Source organism: Pseudopodoces humilis, chromosome 14 (assembly GCF_049639895.1).
Source record: "Pseudopodoces humilis isolate 2021_Gansu_Grassland_sample_001 chromosome 14, ASM4963989v1, whole genome shotgun sequence".
NCBI classification, from domain to species: domain Eukaryota; kingdom Metazoa; phylum Chordata; class Aves; order Passeriformes; family Paridae; genus Pseudopodoces; species Pseudopodoces humilis.
In genome coordinates this window covers 9010094-9025602 of record NC_142213.1, presented here as the reverse complement: position 1 = coordinate 9025602, position 15509 = coordinate 9010094, and the positions used below count along the sequence as shown (strand labels likewise).

General features: G+C 37.4%; 1 protein-coding gene across 1 annotated transcript; it reads right to left on the bottom strand.

The window, feature by feature from the left end:
- Positions 1–1418: 1418 nt before the first annotated feature.
- LOC102105374 (leukotriene B4 receptor 1-like) lies at positions 1419–3850 on the bottom strand. The gene has a single exon (XM_014255438.2). The coding sequence runs from the start codon at positions 3758–3760 to the stop codon at positions 2750–2752; it is 1011 nt and encodes a 336-aa protein (XP_014110913.1). The 5' UTR covers positions 3761–3850; the 3' UTR covers positions 1419–2749.
- Between the last annotated feature and the right edge of the window lie 11659 nt (positions 3851–15509).

The window sequence follows — 15509 nt, the reverse complement described above, 5'->3', positions numbered from 1 at the left end:
TTAATTTTTACAAATGTGAGAAATTCAAACTATCTGGTTACCTAGTACTTCATGTTCTAAGCAGTTTTGCACTGACTCCACATCATGTTCCCTGTACTTCAGTGTAGTCTGAGGTGATTTGACTCAGTGACTGAAGTGGCCTCTCTTAGCTCAGCCTTCTGCCTTGCTGTGTCATGAGAAATAGCAGGACACTGAAACCACAGAGCAGACTTCATAAACAAGGGCAAAAGGGTTACGAAGTAAGAAAAGAAAAGAAAAGAAAAGGAGGAACTCAAATGACATGAAGCCTCTATTTTCTCAGGAGAATCTGATCGTATCTCATGTTTCTAGGAAGTCACTATTTTGATGTAGCTTGAACAACAGATGGATGTGAGAGCATGTCAGCACTGATGAAGTGCTAAATCTGGCTGCATTGCCAGGCCTGATGTGTACCTGCTCAACGAAGCAGCAACCAAGAACAACCAAGTAATCTGCTTGTATTTTTAGGTGGACTCTTATGCTCCCAGCTACATGACTGATGTATTGACAAAAATATTAAATCAGTGAGAATTTTAACTGTTCATACCAACATTTGCAAGAATTATCTCTATTTACATAAACATTGAATTAGTTAAGATTCCTGTATGTTCTAATACTTCTCAAACAGCCTTCAAAAGAAACACAGTTCTTAGAGATGACTGCCTAGTGGAGGTAGAACCAAGGCCATTAATAAGAAATTGAGAGGGACAGATCTAGCTCCTTGATGGACCTCCTGATCTACAAGGACTTCAGTACTGTGAGTAAAAAGCAGTGGAAAAAATATAAAAAATTAGTAACGAGGCAGAAAATTAATGCACAGACTCACAGAAAGGAAAATACTGGTCAGTCAGCTTGTACTAAAGTTTGCCTGGGTGTTTTCTCACCTAGAAGTTGTGAAATGCTTGACTCCTTGTGGCCTAGAAGTTCAGTTGCAGTGCTCATGTGCTCATGAGATAGTAAATCTCCTCTGTTCTGTGGTGTTGTTGTTGAATAGTGAGTGATTCCTATCTCAAGAACATATTGGGAAATACAGCTTCACTTTTTTATGAGTAGATAACTGAAACCACTGCTTTTTTTGTGAGATAATCTCACATTTCTATATTAAATGTCCTATAGCAATTAAAAGCCATTAGAGGGGTGAAAAAGACTGGTAGGTAAAGGATGGGGTAAAGTCTAAAAGGTTTCATCTGTTGCTTACTACTTGCTGCAAACAAGATATTGCTAAAGTTTTCTTTAATTTCAGTGAAGGAGTCCTATTGAAGGAAAACCTTCTGTGCTGTGGACTTTTCTCCTATACAAGAGAAAAAATGCTTTCTGATAAGAAGCAGGAATAACAAACACATATGCAAGTTTAGAGAAATATTCTTCCATTAGCAGCTAAGGATTTTAGTTCCCATGTTTATTTCAGTTTACAAGCTAAATTAATACAACTCACATACCCTTCACTGTGACACAATCAGACTTCAAAAATTAATTTATGGTTAGTATTTGTAATTTCTTTGTAAAGATGAGTAATGTAGCTATTTAGCAGCTGTCCAGAACAAGGAATGTGAAATCACAATATGCTTCATAATCAGTAGTAATCTTAATCTTATTACAAATTATTGACTTAAGAATTTACTAAGCAAGTATAAAAAATGTTAGGTACAATTGAAATAAATAAAACTTCAAAAGCAAACACTTGATGCCACGAAATTTTTCACAGTGAGTTTACATGCATTCACAAAATTAAAGCCCTTGCAAATGCTAATTTTATTGGTTTCTTATGGCAAAGTCCACGATTTTATAAAAGCTTTTATTTGCAAGGTGAAGTTCTTATGATATGAGAGACTTTGTACTACTACCATAATTTTCTTACACATCAAAAATAATAAAAAGGATCTTTCCTTCCTCCTCACCTGAACCTGATCTGATTCTTCCCCAATTCAATAGACATCTTGGAAGTCTAACTTCTTTGAATCAAAATTTTGGAGGATACTCGAAGTATATATATTTAATACATCAAATTGCCGTTGAAGTATGCAATGTGTTTGCCATCAAATGTAGCATACAGTCTGCAGTGATGTTTGCCATACAACACAGTTCTCATACCTCTTGCTGCTTCTGGGTGTCACACTCCACGTTTGACTTGTTCATACCTACTACCCCAAGATAATGCAGTAAATGAGCTTGTGTAAACAACTCTTATTAAGTTCAAACCTAAATAAAGTAATGAATAAAAATAGCTTTAAATTTTCCATTGACCCAGAAGAGCTTTGTGTCATTATTATACTTTAAAACCATTCTTACCCATATAAAGAATTTAATTTCTTAAAACTTTAGATTGTAAAAGGATTTTTGAACATGTAACAAATTATTTCCTGAAGAAAAACTTAGTTTTAAGCTTTCAAAGTCTCTCTTTTCCACATGCAGTTCTTTACTGTTTTTTGCATACAGACTTTACAGAAATCAGAAATAAGTTTGATGGAAAGTAAAAATGCTGTATTCCTTACAATGTGAGCTTTTAGCCACCTTGCTGAGGTTCTCAGCAACAGTGCTCATTTCATGATGTGAATGTTAACCTATGTACTGAACAAGTTTGCTAATGTCAATTCTTATAAAACGCAGAAGGAAAAAACCCAAAAAGCTTTTCTTTCTCTCCAGCTTTCCCTGGACCACTCAGTAAACGGAACTGAGAGCGGGGAGAAAGGACTGCAGAAGCAATGACACAGATTATTCAGTCAGCTCCTTGTTAGAGATTTTCTGTGCCTACTAGGGGTTCTTCATGTTTGGTTACAGCCAGACTTCTTTTCTTGTCTTCTTCTGTTACAGTCTGACTGATCTGTTCAAACAGTTTTGATATCTTGGCAAACCTCAGGTGGTTCTGAAACCTTCGTGCAGCAAAAGCATAAAGCAGAGGGTTAATACAGCTACTGATGAATACAAGTGCTCCAGAGATGTACACTCCTTTGTCTACGATTTCTTCCAGTGCCAAAGACATCTCCTCATTAGAGAGTTCTATTTCAATTGAAATAACATCCAGAATGTTAAAGAGATGGTGAGGGAACCAGCACAGAATGAAAGCCACCACAATACTGGCAATGAGACGTTCCGATCGCTGCTTGGATTGGTAAGTCATTCTGCTTATCCTTCTTGCAACACACACATAACAAGTGCAAATAATTAAGAAAGGGATTACAAAACCTGCAAGGGTCTCCAGCAGAAGATACGACACTTTCTGTCTATTAGAAGAGTAGTTGCGACACGTGCATAGAAGTCGACCGTTTGTTTCTTCTGTCTCTTGAAACGGGATGACAGAAATGCCAAAGGCAATAGACAGGAACCAAATGAGGAACACAATCAAAGAAATTTTTTCTTTTCTTCTGTATGTTTGAATTGTGAAAGGATAAAACACAGCCAGTAGCCGCTCCAAGCTAAGTGCTGTAATCAGAAATATACTGGCATACATGCTACAGTAAATAATGAAAACCAGCACTTTGCAGAAAATTACTCCAAAAACCCATGACTCAGCAAAAGAGTAAATCCAAATTGGTAAAGTGATCAGTACAAGGACATCAGCAATGGCCAGGTTCAAGATCAGCAGGACTGAAAGAGATACTGTCTTCATTTTTGTACAAACAGTCCAGATGACTATGCAGTTTCCAGGGGTGCCAATTATAAATGACAAGCCCAGTATTATGCAGACTACTGACCTCACAATATTCCATGTTGAGGTGCCACTGCTTTCCTCAGCTTCACTCATTCTGGAGATTCTTCTGTTCTTGGTTGCTCTATGCTCTGCTTTTATTCTGCAGGTGTTGGTGAACTACTTAAAAGTTCTCCTCTAACTGATGTTCTGAAGGCTAATACAGACTATGAGCTCACATCCTCATGCTCACACTTACAGACATCTGACATATGGCAGTTCCTGTGGTTTAGGAGGATGGGTATTTTTGCATATAAAGCAAAAGTAAAAACACAGTGTGGGACCTGACTTTGCTGTTAGTTATACATCCATTGCACTTCAGCAAATTTTATGGCATATTGGTGGTCTTTCTAAAGTGCCCCTATTTAAGGAAACTTGCTGCTCTTTTGATGTTACTGATTTAATCAACAGCTGTGCGGAGAAAGAAACTCTTTTTCAGCTATTCTATTCTTGCTCCTATGAATAGCTTGGTATTTCATTTTATAAAAACCAAAAAAGCAGGGTGGCAGGTAAACTACAAATGTCCATTATATATTTGACATGAATTTTAAAGCACAAAGAATTGTGCTTACTACCTTCATGTCCTCTTTTTTAATTCAGTAGAAAACTGTCAATATTTTAGAAATACCTTGGCATAAGGGAAATCAACTCTCTGTACTGTACTGGTACAATAAAGTGGGTAGGAGCTGTGTTTCTAATTCTCTGTGAAATTGCAGTTCTTTACAAAAAAATAACCATCAGAATATTCAGTCTGGATGTAGAGTTAAAGGAGCAAATGCTTCATGTCAGAGAGAAAATACATGATTACATTACTGTCCTGCTGTGCCAGCAATGGGCTATGACTTTTATGATTTTTTCTAGAAAACTTGGTAGTCAGTGTAGTACTGAAATCCTAAACTCTTCTGAGTTTGGCCAAAGAGTATGAAACTATTTTGTTATCCTGATTTCAAAACAAGTTTTGAAGTTCATTTCTAAAATATTAAAGGAGGAACTAGAACAGCAAAGCCGACAGAAATATTCAAGAAGTGGAACTGGAAGGGTATTTACCAAAAAAAAAGTTCACAGAAACTTTATAGCTTTCTTAAATTTAAGAACGTGACACAAATTATTTCCCTAATTTTACAAACCTGGCAAATGTAGTGCATAGTATTTAGTCAAAAAGTATTTTTCACCATAGAAAAAGGATTGCAGCATCAGCACCCCCAAAGCAGCTTAGCCGGTTTTGCTCCCATAAGAGTATAATGAGATCAAAAGCAAATCCAGAATAACCCCACTGAAGTTAAGTATTATATCTTCAAAATACTATTTGTGTAATACAGATTTTAATTGGGATTTAATCTGATACATGATTCCAGTTCCTTTCATTTTTAACTATACTTAATGAATATCAGGTAAGGGAAAACATGAAACAAGTTGTTTGTATTCTGAAGGGAATTTCTGTAAACGACTTATAAAAACTAATGGGAGGAAGTGCTGGTCAGTATCTCTTCTTCTATTGAAATCACATTTACACACATTATTTCTCCAGAAGTACCTTCATAGACTATTTTTAGTTCGTTGCCAGTGGAATATCTAGATTGAACAAACTTGTAGATTTTTATTGGTAAAAGATAATCTAGGATAGATGCTCAGAATCTCTTGTTACTCAGTGCTGCAGGGACTGGCTGGTTCTTTAAGTAAAGTCAATCTAGATTATGATTGTTGTGTCACACACTGATTATCAAGACTTTGACCTCAATTGCAGAGGGCTCAGGTGACTAAAAGCCTACATAACCAAAGACTCTAGATAGTAAAGAAAGCTACATTGATTACTAGATATTCTGCTTTACTGAAAGCTGGGATAATTGCTAAAAATCCTGTATAGTAGTAAGATACACTAACTGCTAGAAATTGTAGATAACAATAAGGTATGCTGAAAAGTGAATTTTTTATGTCATAATAAAGCTCTAATTGTAGCTACAATCTTGTGCCCAGTCCTCATTCTACCAAGGATCTCTAAAAGGACCCGCATGTTCTGTACCATTGTGTGACATCTCTGTAGGATTTTTTTGGTAAAAATTCTGGTGGAAAAGAGCAGTTGTGTGAACAGCCATTGGTATAAGTATAGTTCTAATCCAGTAGGGTATGGATGTGGTTGAACTTTTGAAGCATCTGGCCTTACATTTTCCAGAAATATGTTTCTCCACTTGAGTTGAAATTTGCTTGCCAGATGGCCTCTGCCTGTGTCTTTCATTTAAACAAGAAAACAAATTAATCTCTGAATTGCAACCACAATCTGGAATTTCTGTTTCAGAAGAATCCCAGGGAAGTGTTGAACTGCTAAGATTTCCTTGAGTAGGTCTCTGAAGTCAGGCTATTAAACTAAATATCTCAGACATTAGAGTTAACGTTAGCTCAAGAGCATGTTTCTGAGCAGCTCTATGTAGCTGCTGGATCACTATGAAACCTTCAGACTGTAAGCTGTCTTTAATATTCTCTAAAAATGTCTGACTGTTATTTATCAAATTTAAATTAGTAGTACACAAACTTTATGGACAATTTAGCAAATATTTCCATTAACAGGGGAGCAACATAGTGTAGTCAATAACTGCTAAAAACAACAGTGTCTAAACATTTCAGTATTTTACTCACTCTAGTGACCACATGTGGGTGGGCTTTAATGTATGAATGCATTTGGACTTCAGACCACAGAAGCTCTGGTCTACTTCATCACAGCAGTGAAATTATGCTGCATCTGTAAGTTAAAAAACCAAGCAATTTTTAGTTTTTTGTGTGCATGTATATTATATGTAGTGCAATAAATCAGTGATCAATACAGGAAACTTTCTGTAAGTCTGTTACTTTTAGATAGGCAAATAACTTCTGAAAACTTGCCAAGCTCAAAAAGTCCATTCTACTGCTATGAAACACTTTAAACAGTATTTGCTTTGCCTTAAATATCAGGTGTGTGTTTCTCTCATCCTTCAAATTATTTATTTTACTCTAAATGAATGCAAGATCTTCCCTCTGGTGGATGTTCTGTAATTTACACTACCACTGAGCATTTTCAAACATCACTAAATGTAAATTGTAATTGATATTTCCAGCTTTTGAACGTTTATTCTGATAGAGTTTCATGTCAAAATGCTTCAAAACCTTTCTTGCCCCAACAGAGTGATCACTGACAATCAGAACGTTCCCATGGTGAAAACCACAGAGAAATATTTCCCTTGTAAGGACATACCAGGTGCATTAGATTAGAGGTGTTATTAAAATAGTGGAGAACCGTATTGATAATTCTGACTATAAGCAGGAATAGGAATAACAATTGTGCAGAGATGATGGAAAAATTTATACACACCTTTTCTTGACATTATGGATGTGTACAGTTTTAGTGTCCTGTTACAGTACAAGTTTGGGACAATAAATTGTTTACAATTTAAGGCAAGACTGGCCCGTTGTGAATCAGCTACTACAAAGTAGCTACTTGTACACAAACTGTTGCTAGCCAAACTCCTTAAGGATACAGGTATGTCTGCCACCGAGTTTGCTACTGGGTAAATCAAACACACCGATTACATGCTCTTCCTTTTGAGTAATAATTTACAGATGACAAATACTGCTTGAATGATTTGCTGCCAAACATTACTTCATTTTTTTTTAACTGTTTAGCCAAACCTACTGGCATTTCTACCTTGTTTACTGGGATTGCAAGTAAATATTATTTTGCTATATGATCAATGTCTCTTCTTGTTATTCAGCCGTGATGAATGAAAGTGTTTAGCGGAGCATGTCGTAGAGGAGGACCTGAGATTAAAAACCCACGAACAGATACTGTACAGTGCCTGAGCAGCAGCCCCAGACAGCAGCTGTTCTGCCCACGTGGAAGGGTTGTCCGTGCACTACTGTGTTCGCAACACAGGGAGGCACTAGGAAACCATCCCTTGGTTTTTGGCTCAGCCTGCAGGCCCGGAGGTGTTGCCTTTCTCTGCACGGGGTGCACGGCGTTCAAGGCCATGGGTCTCTACTGAACTGACTCTTTTGCATAATAAGGTTGGGTGATTGTGACTAAAATTTCAATAAAATTATGGAGAAAAATCACAACGTCTTTTTGTGTCTTTTACGTCACATTATTTTCTAAGTACTTGCATTTTTAGCTCTCTCAGTTATGTTTTGATACATATCCACTTCCAGTGATACATTCTGTTTTAACTGATCTGGTAAGGACAGCTCCCTCTGAGACAAAAAATATCATTAATTTTAATAAATAAATTTCCTTTTCTATGCTTCTGAAGGAAAAATGTTTGGAAAGTTTTGTAATTATATTAACAATTGGTCCTTCCTTGTAGTTTCCATTTGTGTGTTCTCTTTGAAAAGCAGATCAAACTGTGATCTCTTGGGTTGTGAAACAACCTTGTCCAGCAGATTTGAGCACCTTTCAAGACTTATTTAATTCCTTTATTACACATGCCTTAAGTTTGGTCCCAGTGTGACATGAAGTCTTGATTTTGTGGCCTTATGTCAGCAGGCTTGATAACTGTGCTGAAATTAGCAGACCTGTACTGATTTCATGGGGAGTACAAAGATCTTTCTTCTGCTCTGTAGCAGACACCACTGTGTGTTAGGAATGCCTGTGTGCTCAGTCACTCAGTAATTAGCATACCTGACATTCTGTTCTCCATAGCCAGAGAAACCAGCCCCCTGTGCCACACCGTTCTTCAGAACAGTCTCATCCAAGCATTTTTAATCTGAAACAAAAAGTAGTCAGGATTCATTCTGAGATGCTACACAGACGCTAACAGATATTTGGTAAAAACATAATATACTGCATGGAAAAAGTGTAAGATATGCAAACTTCATGCACAGGTAATGTTTCATCATTCTGTAATGTGAGCTCTTGCTTCTGTAGAACTTTCATATATTAGAAGTGACTATGAACAATGATAGCTTCTCCATTAAATGAAGTGTTTTCACTGGAAGAAAGCGGTAACACCATTTTCTTAAAACATATAACTATTTATGGAATTTAATAGAATGTAAAGCTAATAGGCTGTAAAATCATCTGATGTCATACTTTTCCTATATTTGACCCTTGAGCCTAATAATATGATCTGGTTTTAGGCAGAGTTATGCTGTACTGTTGAGTCAGATCAAGAAGTACTTTTAGCCCTGTATCTTGTCTCTGGTAGCAACCACAAGCAGGTGTTTAGAGAAGAATGTAAGAACAAGCCATGTGTGTCTATACTTGTCCTATACAATCTCTGGCAATCAGTCAATTATGGGTGAGGAGTTTCTTGGATCAGGGGTGGTTTCTATATGTTTAATAAAGCTTTGTGGACATTTGTTCTGTACACTTCCTAAGCCTCTTTTTGAACTCAAGTGAACTTTTAGCACTGCAGCTTTGATCCACGCTGTGTGAAGAAGCATCTCCTTTTGTTTGTTTGCTGTTCTTCTGTTGGCTCCAGCTGGCTCCCCACAGTTCATGCTGGAAAAACAGTGAACAGCACATCTGTGTTCATCCTTTCCACAGTCCTTCCTTGATTAAACCCTACATCTGTCAGTCATTTCTTAGTTACAGACTGAAGAGTTCTTACATACATGAATACACTTCCACACCTTCCTACACCCTGTATAGAAATCTCCCATGCTTTTCATCATCCCTTCATCCTTCTCATTGTCTCTTCATTCTGGTCTTTTATGTTTCTTTCAGACAGACGAACAGGCTAGTTCTGAAATTCTGTAGTTCAATTAAACCACAGTGGGCTGATGAGGGAAAATGAAAGAAATCAAGACACACAGAGGTCAAAGTTCCCTCATCTCCAGTCTGTCTCACCCTGCTGCAGTGTAACAGTGCTGCAGTGCATACTGCACTCAAACATGTCTTTTTTTTTTTTTTTCTAATTGGAGATTAGTTTAGTTTACATTCAAACCACAAAAATAATAATTAGCGTTTGTCTTTCTCAATGCCAGTCTGTGCTCTAAGATTTAGAAGACTTTGTTCCAAAGGTCACTGTGTAATTCTTCCTTCATATACTCCAGATGCTTCACAATCATAGAAATCCTCATGTGATGCAATTACCTTGTAATCCTTAAACCATAGGTTATCCCCTGACTGGTAGAGCTTTGTATCTCTGCTGTGTGTCCTGTTTTGTGCTTAAAACACTTGAAGTCAAGTATAATCTAAAATTGCTATTATTTGGTGATGTATGAAAGGCAGCTTTAATTGCATCTGTTACATTTTTCTAGGTAGCTTTGTGTCCTGTTATGCCTGGCTGTGTGGGAAGCATCTAATACTCCTGGTATTGAATGGTATCTCTTTAGCACCTCTTCTTTTCTGACACAGCAAATGTGTGACTCCTCTTTCTCTCATGGTTGTTGTTTTCCTGTCTTTTGAGTTTGTGACTATTCACCAAGGCCTGTGGTATCTGACCATGGTATCACTGAAGCTCTCACTGAAGCTCTGCTGCCCTGGCTCTACTCAGGGTTAGCTGCAGGTACTTCATGTTGGCCCAGCAAAGTGTTTGCTATGTGCAATACACCCTGATACACAGGGTTGTTTTTGGCACATTCTGGGACCTGTTAGTGAGTGAAAAACAGACAACATAGCATGGAAAACATGGTTAAGACTCTTGGTACACACTGCTGATGAGTATCCATTGATCAAATTACTAGAGTTTCCCCTTGTCACAACAAATCACAGATCCAGTCACAAACTTTGTCCATGTTCTAGTCCTCTGACTGAGGTTTTGAACAGTGTTAAGTTCAATTTATAATTTAAGAGATTGGCTAGGTTGTTGTCATCATGTAATACTAACTTCTATAAAAGTTTGTAGAGATATTAAGATGACAACTGTAAAGGATATGAAACCAAATTTTACCCATATGTTCATAAAGAACTCACATTTTAAACACTATTAGTCTTTCTGTGTTATCTGAGAACAAGAATCTTGTGTAAATACAACAGAAAAGCATCAGTACTGTCTAGCAGATTCCCAAAATGAAGAAATATCCAATAAAACAGAGTTAGAGAGCAGCTTTGAGAGAACTGCCTTCTGCAGCTAATCAGTGTATCTTTGCTGCACACAAACACAACAGAACCATTTTCACAAGTTATGTTAGAATGAGGTCCAAGTAGAAGAGTTGAAATTGCCTCATAATGGTATAACCTTTTGCAGGAACGCTCACGTATTTCTTGCTTTCAGCAGAAAATTTGTTTTCATGTCACATGATAGCAGTACCCATTTTTTACTGCTTCTTTGGCTTGTAATCGGAGCAGGTTCACATCCAGCTGCCAAGCACTGATAGCCAAATTAATTTCACCATACTGTGAAGAAACTCTTATGAGTGTTAGTCTATTGTCAGTGTAGCATGGCAAAAATATTTACAACATCTCAAGCTGTCTTTAGCATACTAATTAAAAAAAAAAATTCCTATAAATCCATCTTCTCAAAGTAAAATAGCCAGATAGCCTTTGGCAAGTTTCCCCTGTCTACTATGTCCACAAGTGTCTCTAAAATAATATTATACAGGTTAAAACATGACAGGGCAGTTCACTGCTGCCTGTTTAAAATTCCTTTATTCAGTGTTATTACCAGGAAAGTGTTAAATGGAATTTTATTAGAATTTTCACTTTATATTCACTTACTTTCCTAACATAACTATCAAAAGAATTGTCCTGATCCAAATTTGATCATAGCTATGATTTGAACATAAGGATTAAAACACACCTTCAAAAGTCCCTTCCAACCTTAATTTCCCTGTAGCTGTATTTTTGCACTGACATATTTGACAGAGCCTCACATGATGATACTCATGATGCTGCTGATTGAGCCATTTCCCCATGATCAACTTTTCCCAACTGCCTGTGACCCTCAGTCTAGAAGTGAACTGTGTCCTTACAGGAATCATCAAGCAATACTTTTAAACTTTATCTGCCCAAAGGATGAGACAGGAAGTGTCTGTGCATTCATAGCCAATCTATCCCGTACTTTAGAACATGGTAGCAGCCAAACAGCAGATCAGGCATTTCTTTTGTCTTTCAGTGGCAGCCAAAACTCAGGTCTTAACAACTAATTTTGTTAATCTTCTTTGGTTTTTATGTTAATCATGAAACTTTGGTAAAATGTGGGTCTGTCCTGTTTGGCTCTTAAGTGTAGTCAGTTTTCTTATTCATATTTAGTTTTTTTAATGTGGTAATCTGTATTTAAAGGATAGAAAATAGTTGGGTTGTCTACAGACATTTCATCTTCATATCTAAGATGACATCTGCTTTACAGATTCATCATTTAGTGGGATTGCATACCCATTTCAGAGCCAGAGATGTAAACAAATAAAAAATCTTTCCATATTCTTTAAACTCAGGTAAACTCTCATTTCTTAATGCACCAACTAAAGAGGAACTCTCAGATTGTTTCTTATAGGCTGAAGGGAAGTCTCTCAACATATGTGATCAGGGTCAGATGGTTTTCCATCCCTTAGTGTTGGAAAAATTTACCATTGAAAATGGACAAGTAAAACCTTATGGAGACTAGACAAAGACCAATATCCCCTTTGATACACGACTAAATTACTGACACCAGTTTCAGTTCTTCTGGACACACTTGTGTTTCCAGAGATAGATTCACTTTTGTCACTAATCTGTCAGATTCAGAAGCAGTGGTATTGTGTCTCTTCAGAAGTAGCTCTGAGCTAGCAGATTTTCTAAGCCCTGTATTTATTTCCCTGAGACTTCCCTGACACCCTGTCCAGCTGGGAAACCAAACTGGTGTGACACTGGATGAAACTGCTTATTAAACAGTGGGCTCTTGCCTTTTCATTATATATGGACTAGAATCCTGAAATGCTGCTGCTTGACGTGTGTCACTGTGCCCTCTCTAACCACAGTCAGTCTTGCAGGACTTGCTAAGCCTTACAGTGACAGCATACCAAATTCTGCTTTTTCTCCAAATCTCTTCTTCCCAGAAAAAAGTACCTTGTCTGCAGATTAAACCACCTTGTCAGCTTTCTGCCTCAGAGGGCCCAAGTTTCTCTGCAGAGCAAAAGGTGTCAGGTTCTACCACTCTCGCAATGTGCTGGGAAGTTGTTGTACTTTGTGGGAACTTGTGCAAGACATAAACTGTCCCTGAGGGTTCAACCTACTCAGCTTGCATCACAACATGGATTATATTTTCAACACTTTTCCTCATATATTCATCCTACACAAAATTGTATCTCCCCATTTCATCTTCCCACAACACTTTTATTTCTTACTTTACTTTAAAGTCCATATATTGCCTAGTTCCAATTTCAAAATTCTTCAGTGGTCCAACCCAGAATACCAACTCTGTGTAAATCTTGAGTAAAAGTCACACTAGCTAAGTCTGAGCATTCTTGCTAAAATTTCTCACTCTCAGATTCTAACAAAATTCTCTTTGAGCAGGAATTCTAAAATTTGGAGTGTTAGCAATTAAATCCTCACAATTTACTATGAAGCTCTATTACATGGATGGTTTACAAAGACAAATTGATTTGCTTTAGCAAAACAAAAGCCAAAGGAGTAATATGATCTCTATCATATGGATTAAAGGTTTGAAGATAGGAGAGATGAGAGTGACTGTTAATCTGTTAATTGTGGTTATCCTACCTTGGTTCTGTGTTTGTAGGCTGATGGTTATGTAAGCCTGCATTTCAGTGCTCCCACTACCCAATTGCTCTCTTTCCTTTTTTCCAGTCTCTTTGACACTGTAACCAAATTTAGCCTGAAAGACAATGAGGAACACAGGTTTTGTTTACTCTCCTAATGCTACTGAGCAGCAGCATGGGGAACAATATGGAAGTGGGTGTGAAGGGCTGAGACAGCAGGGAGAAGTGAAAGGAAGAAGTGTCTTTGCAGCCCCGGTTCAAATACATGTCAGGTTGTCTCCTGGCACCATGCTACTGAGCTGAGGTGCAAGGACAGAGTAGATTTGTCACAACAGTTTTGGTTGTCTTCACATCTTTCTTTGAAACTGGCTGTCTTCTACTCGTGTATAACTCAGCACAATCGTGTTTGAGGGTATTTGAGCCAATACAAACACTACTTCAATGGCAAGGATCAGAGGCAAACAGAGAATTCTGTTCAATCAAATAAAAGACATTTAAGCAAACAGTAGATTTCTGGAAAGGATTGTTTCTTTTAAATAACCAGTGTGCAGACTCATATCCAATTCATGGTCTTTGTCAAGTTGCCAGTGCAAGCCCTCAAGGAGTCTTAAACAAAGATAATGCTACTGACACTGTAGTTTCTGGTGCTTAATATAATTTATTTCTATGGTGTGGGTTTTTTGGAAGAAGTAAAGAATATTTTCTTAGAAGATGGATTATGCACATAAAAAAATCTACAGTGGTAACAACACTTCAGTGGCCTCTGAAGTATGGCTAATGATTTTTTTTCACTTCATACATAAGTGAAAAGGATTCAGTCCTCCTTTTATCAGTAGTTTAACAACTACATTTTCCATTTCTAGACAACTTTGGACACAAAACATGAAGGAAGCCTTATGTAGAATGTATTTCTTAAAAATAACAAGCTGGCTGGCATTTTACTGGCAGTTCAGATGTATAGCTGGTTCTATTAAACTTTGAATCTGCCTTGGATGATGACTGGTAGATTTCTGTGTGGCTACACACAGTCATGCTCCTGAACTGCTGTTAATCTACAAATACCCTGTTGTCAAGTCACTTTATGTAGAGAAAGAGCTGGATTGCTCTTCTAACAAAGCAGCCCTTGGGAATAGTTACAGTGACACAATTAATAGCAGGGTATCATCAGCTGGAAAGCAATGCAGTGTGTCCAGGTTCCTGGGTTTGTTGGTCTGAATGAAAATAGAACCAAGCACCCAGTGTGAAAACAGAAATTTCCTGTGCATATTTAAACCTTGCAAAGGCAAAGAGCTTAATGCACTTTGTGTTTAAATGTAAATGGTCCTGATCTCACAAAAGAAGGCAATAAAAGAAATAACTAACAAACTATACTTGATTCATCAGCTGAAAGACCATTATCTGAAGAGCCTGGGCTTGCAGAAATAGCAATTATGTACTCAGAAGGCTCTTCCTGGGATAGAATTAGATGGAGAGAATTTTAGTGAAGTGTGAAGACATTCCCAGCTGTCAAACAGCACAGATATTTGTAAAGGAAATATTAAGACTGGTTTGAAGACATCTTGAGTAGAATCAATGAGGAAATGGTTACAGAAATGATACTTATGTGATAATCACTAGGAGCATTTGTAAATGGTGACAAATGCAAAGTGTACATGGATCCCAAAAGGCCTGTGCTCTTAGAGGCCTACAGCCAAGCACAGAAAATCCGTCTCAAGATGATGCTTTGATGCCACCCAAGGGAACCCACAAGATGTAGAGGACTTGTCATTCCTTCAACATTGTGTCATAGCACAAGTAATCCCAGCCAGGCTATTTGGACATGTGCATTTTGGGGCTTTTGAGTATGAGAGAAAACTGATTTCAGATTCAGTCATTCTTTTAAATAGAGCTTTACCTTCCCATAAGGTCTTTTGCTACATTTTATAACTTAAGTTGTACACTGGGTTCCCTGTTGCAATCAGTTTTAGTCAGTCATACTTGCACACCCTGTAGTTTGTTTTAGTAGGAGGTCATTTCATGTCAACACTTGCAAGGTGACTAAGCACCTGTCTTTGGGTTTGTTGGATGAAAACATACAAGGTGTGGCTGCTGCCTAGAAAAAGGCAAGCCTAGATTTACACTTAGCCTTACCTTCCTTGAATGATTTGTTGCTTTTTCTTTCTTATTTAAGGAGGAAGATGAATCCTTCTCCTTCCATGTCAATGCC

Excerpts from the sequence above, each read along its gene's own strand:
- LOC102105374 (XM_014255438.2), bottom strand. The coding sequence starts at position 3,760 with ATGAGTGAAGCTGAGGAAAGCAGTGGCACCTCAACATGGAATATTGTG.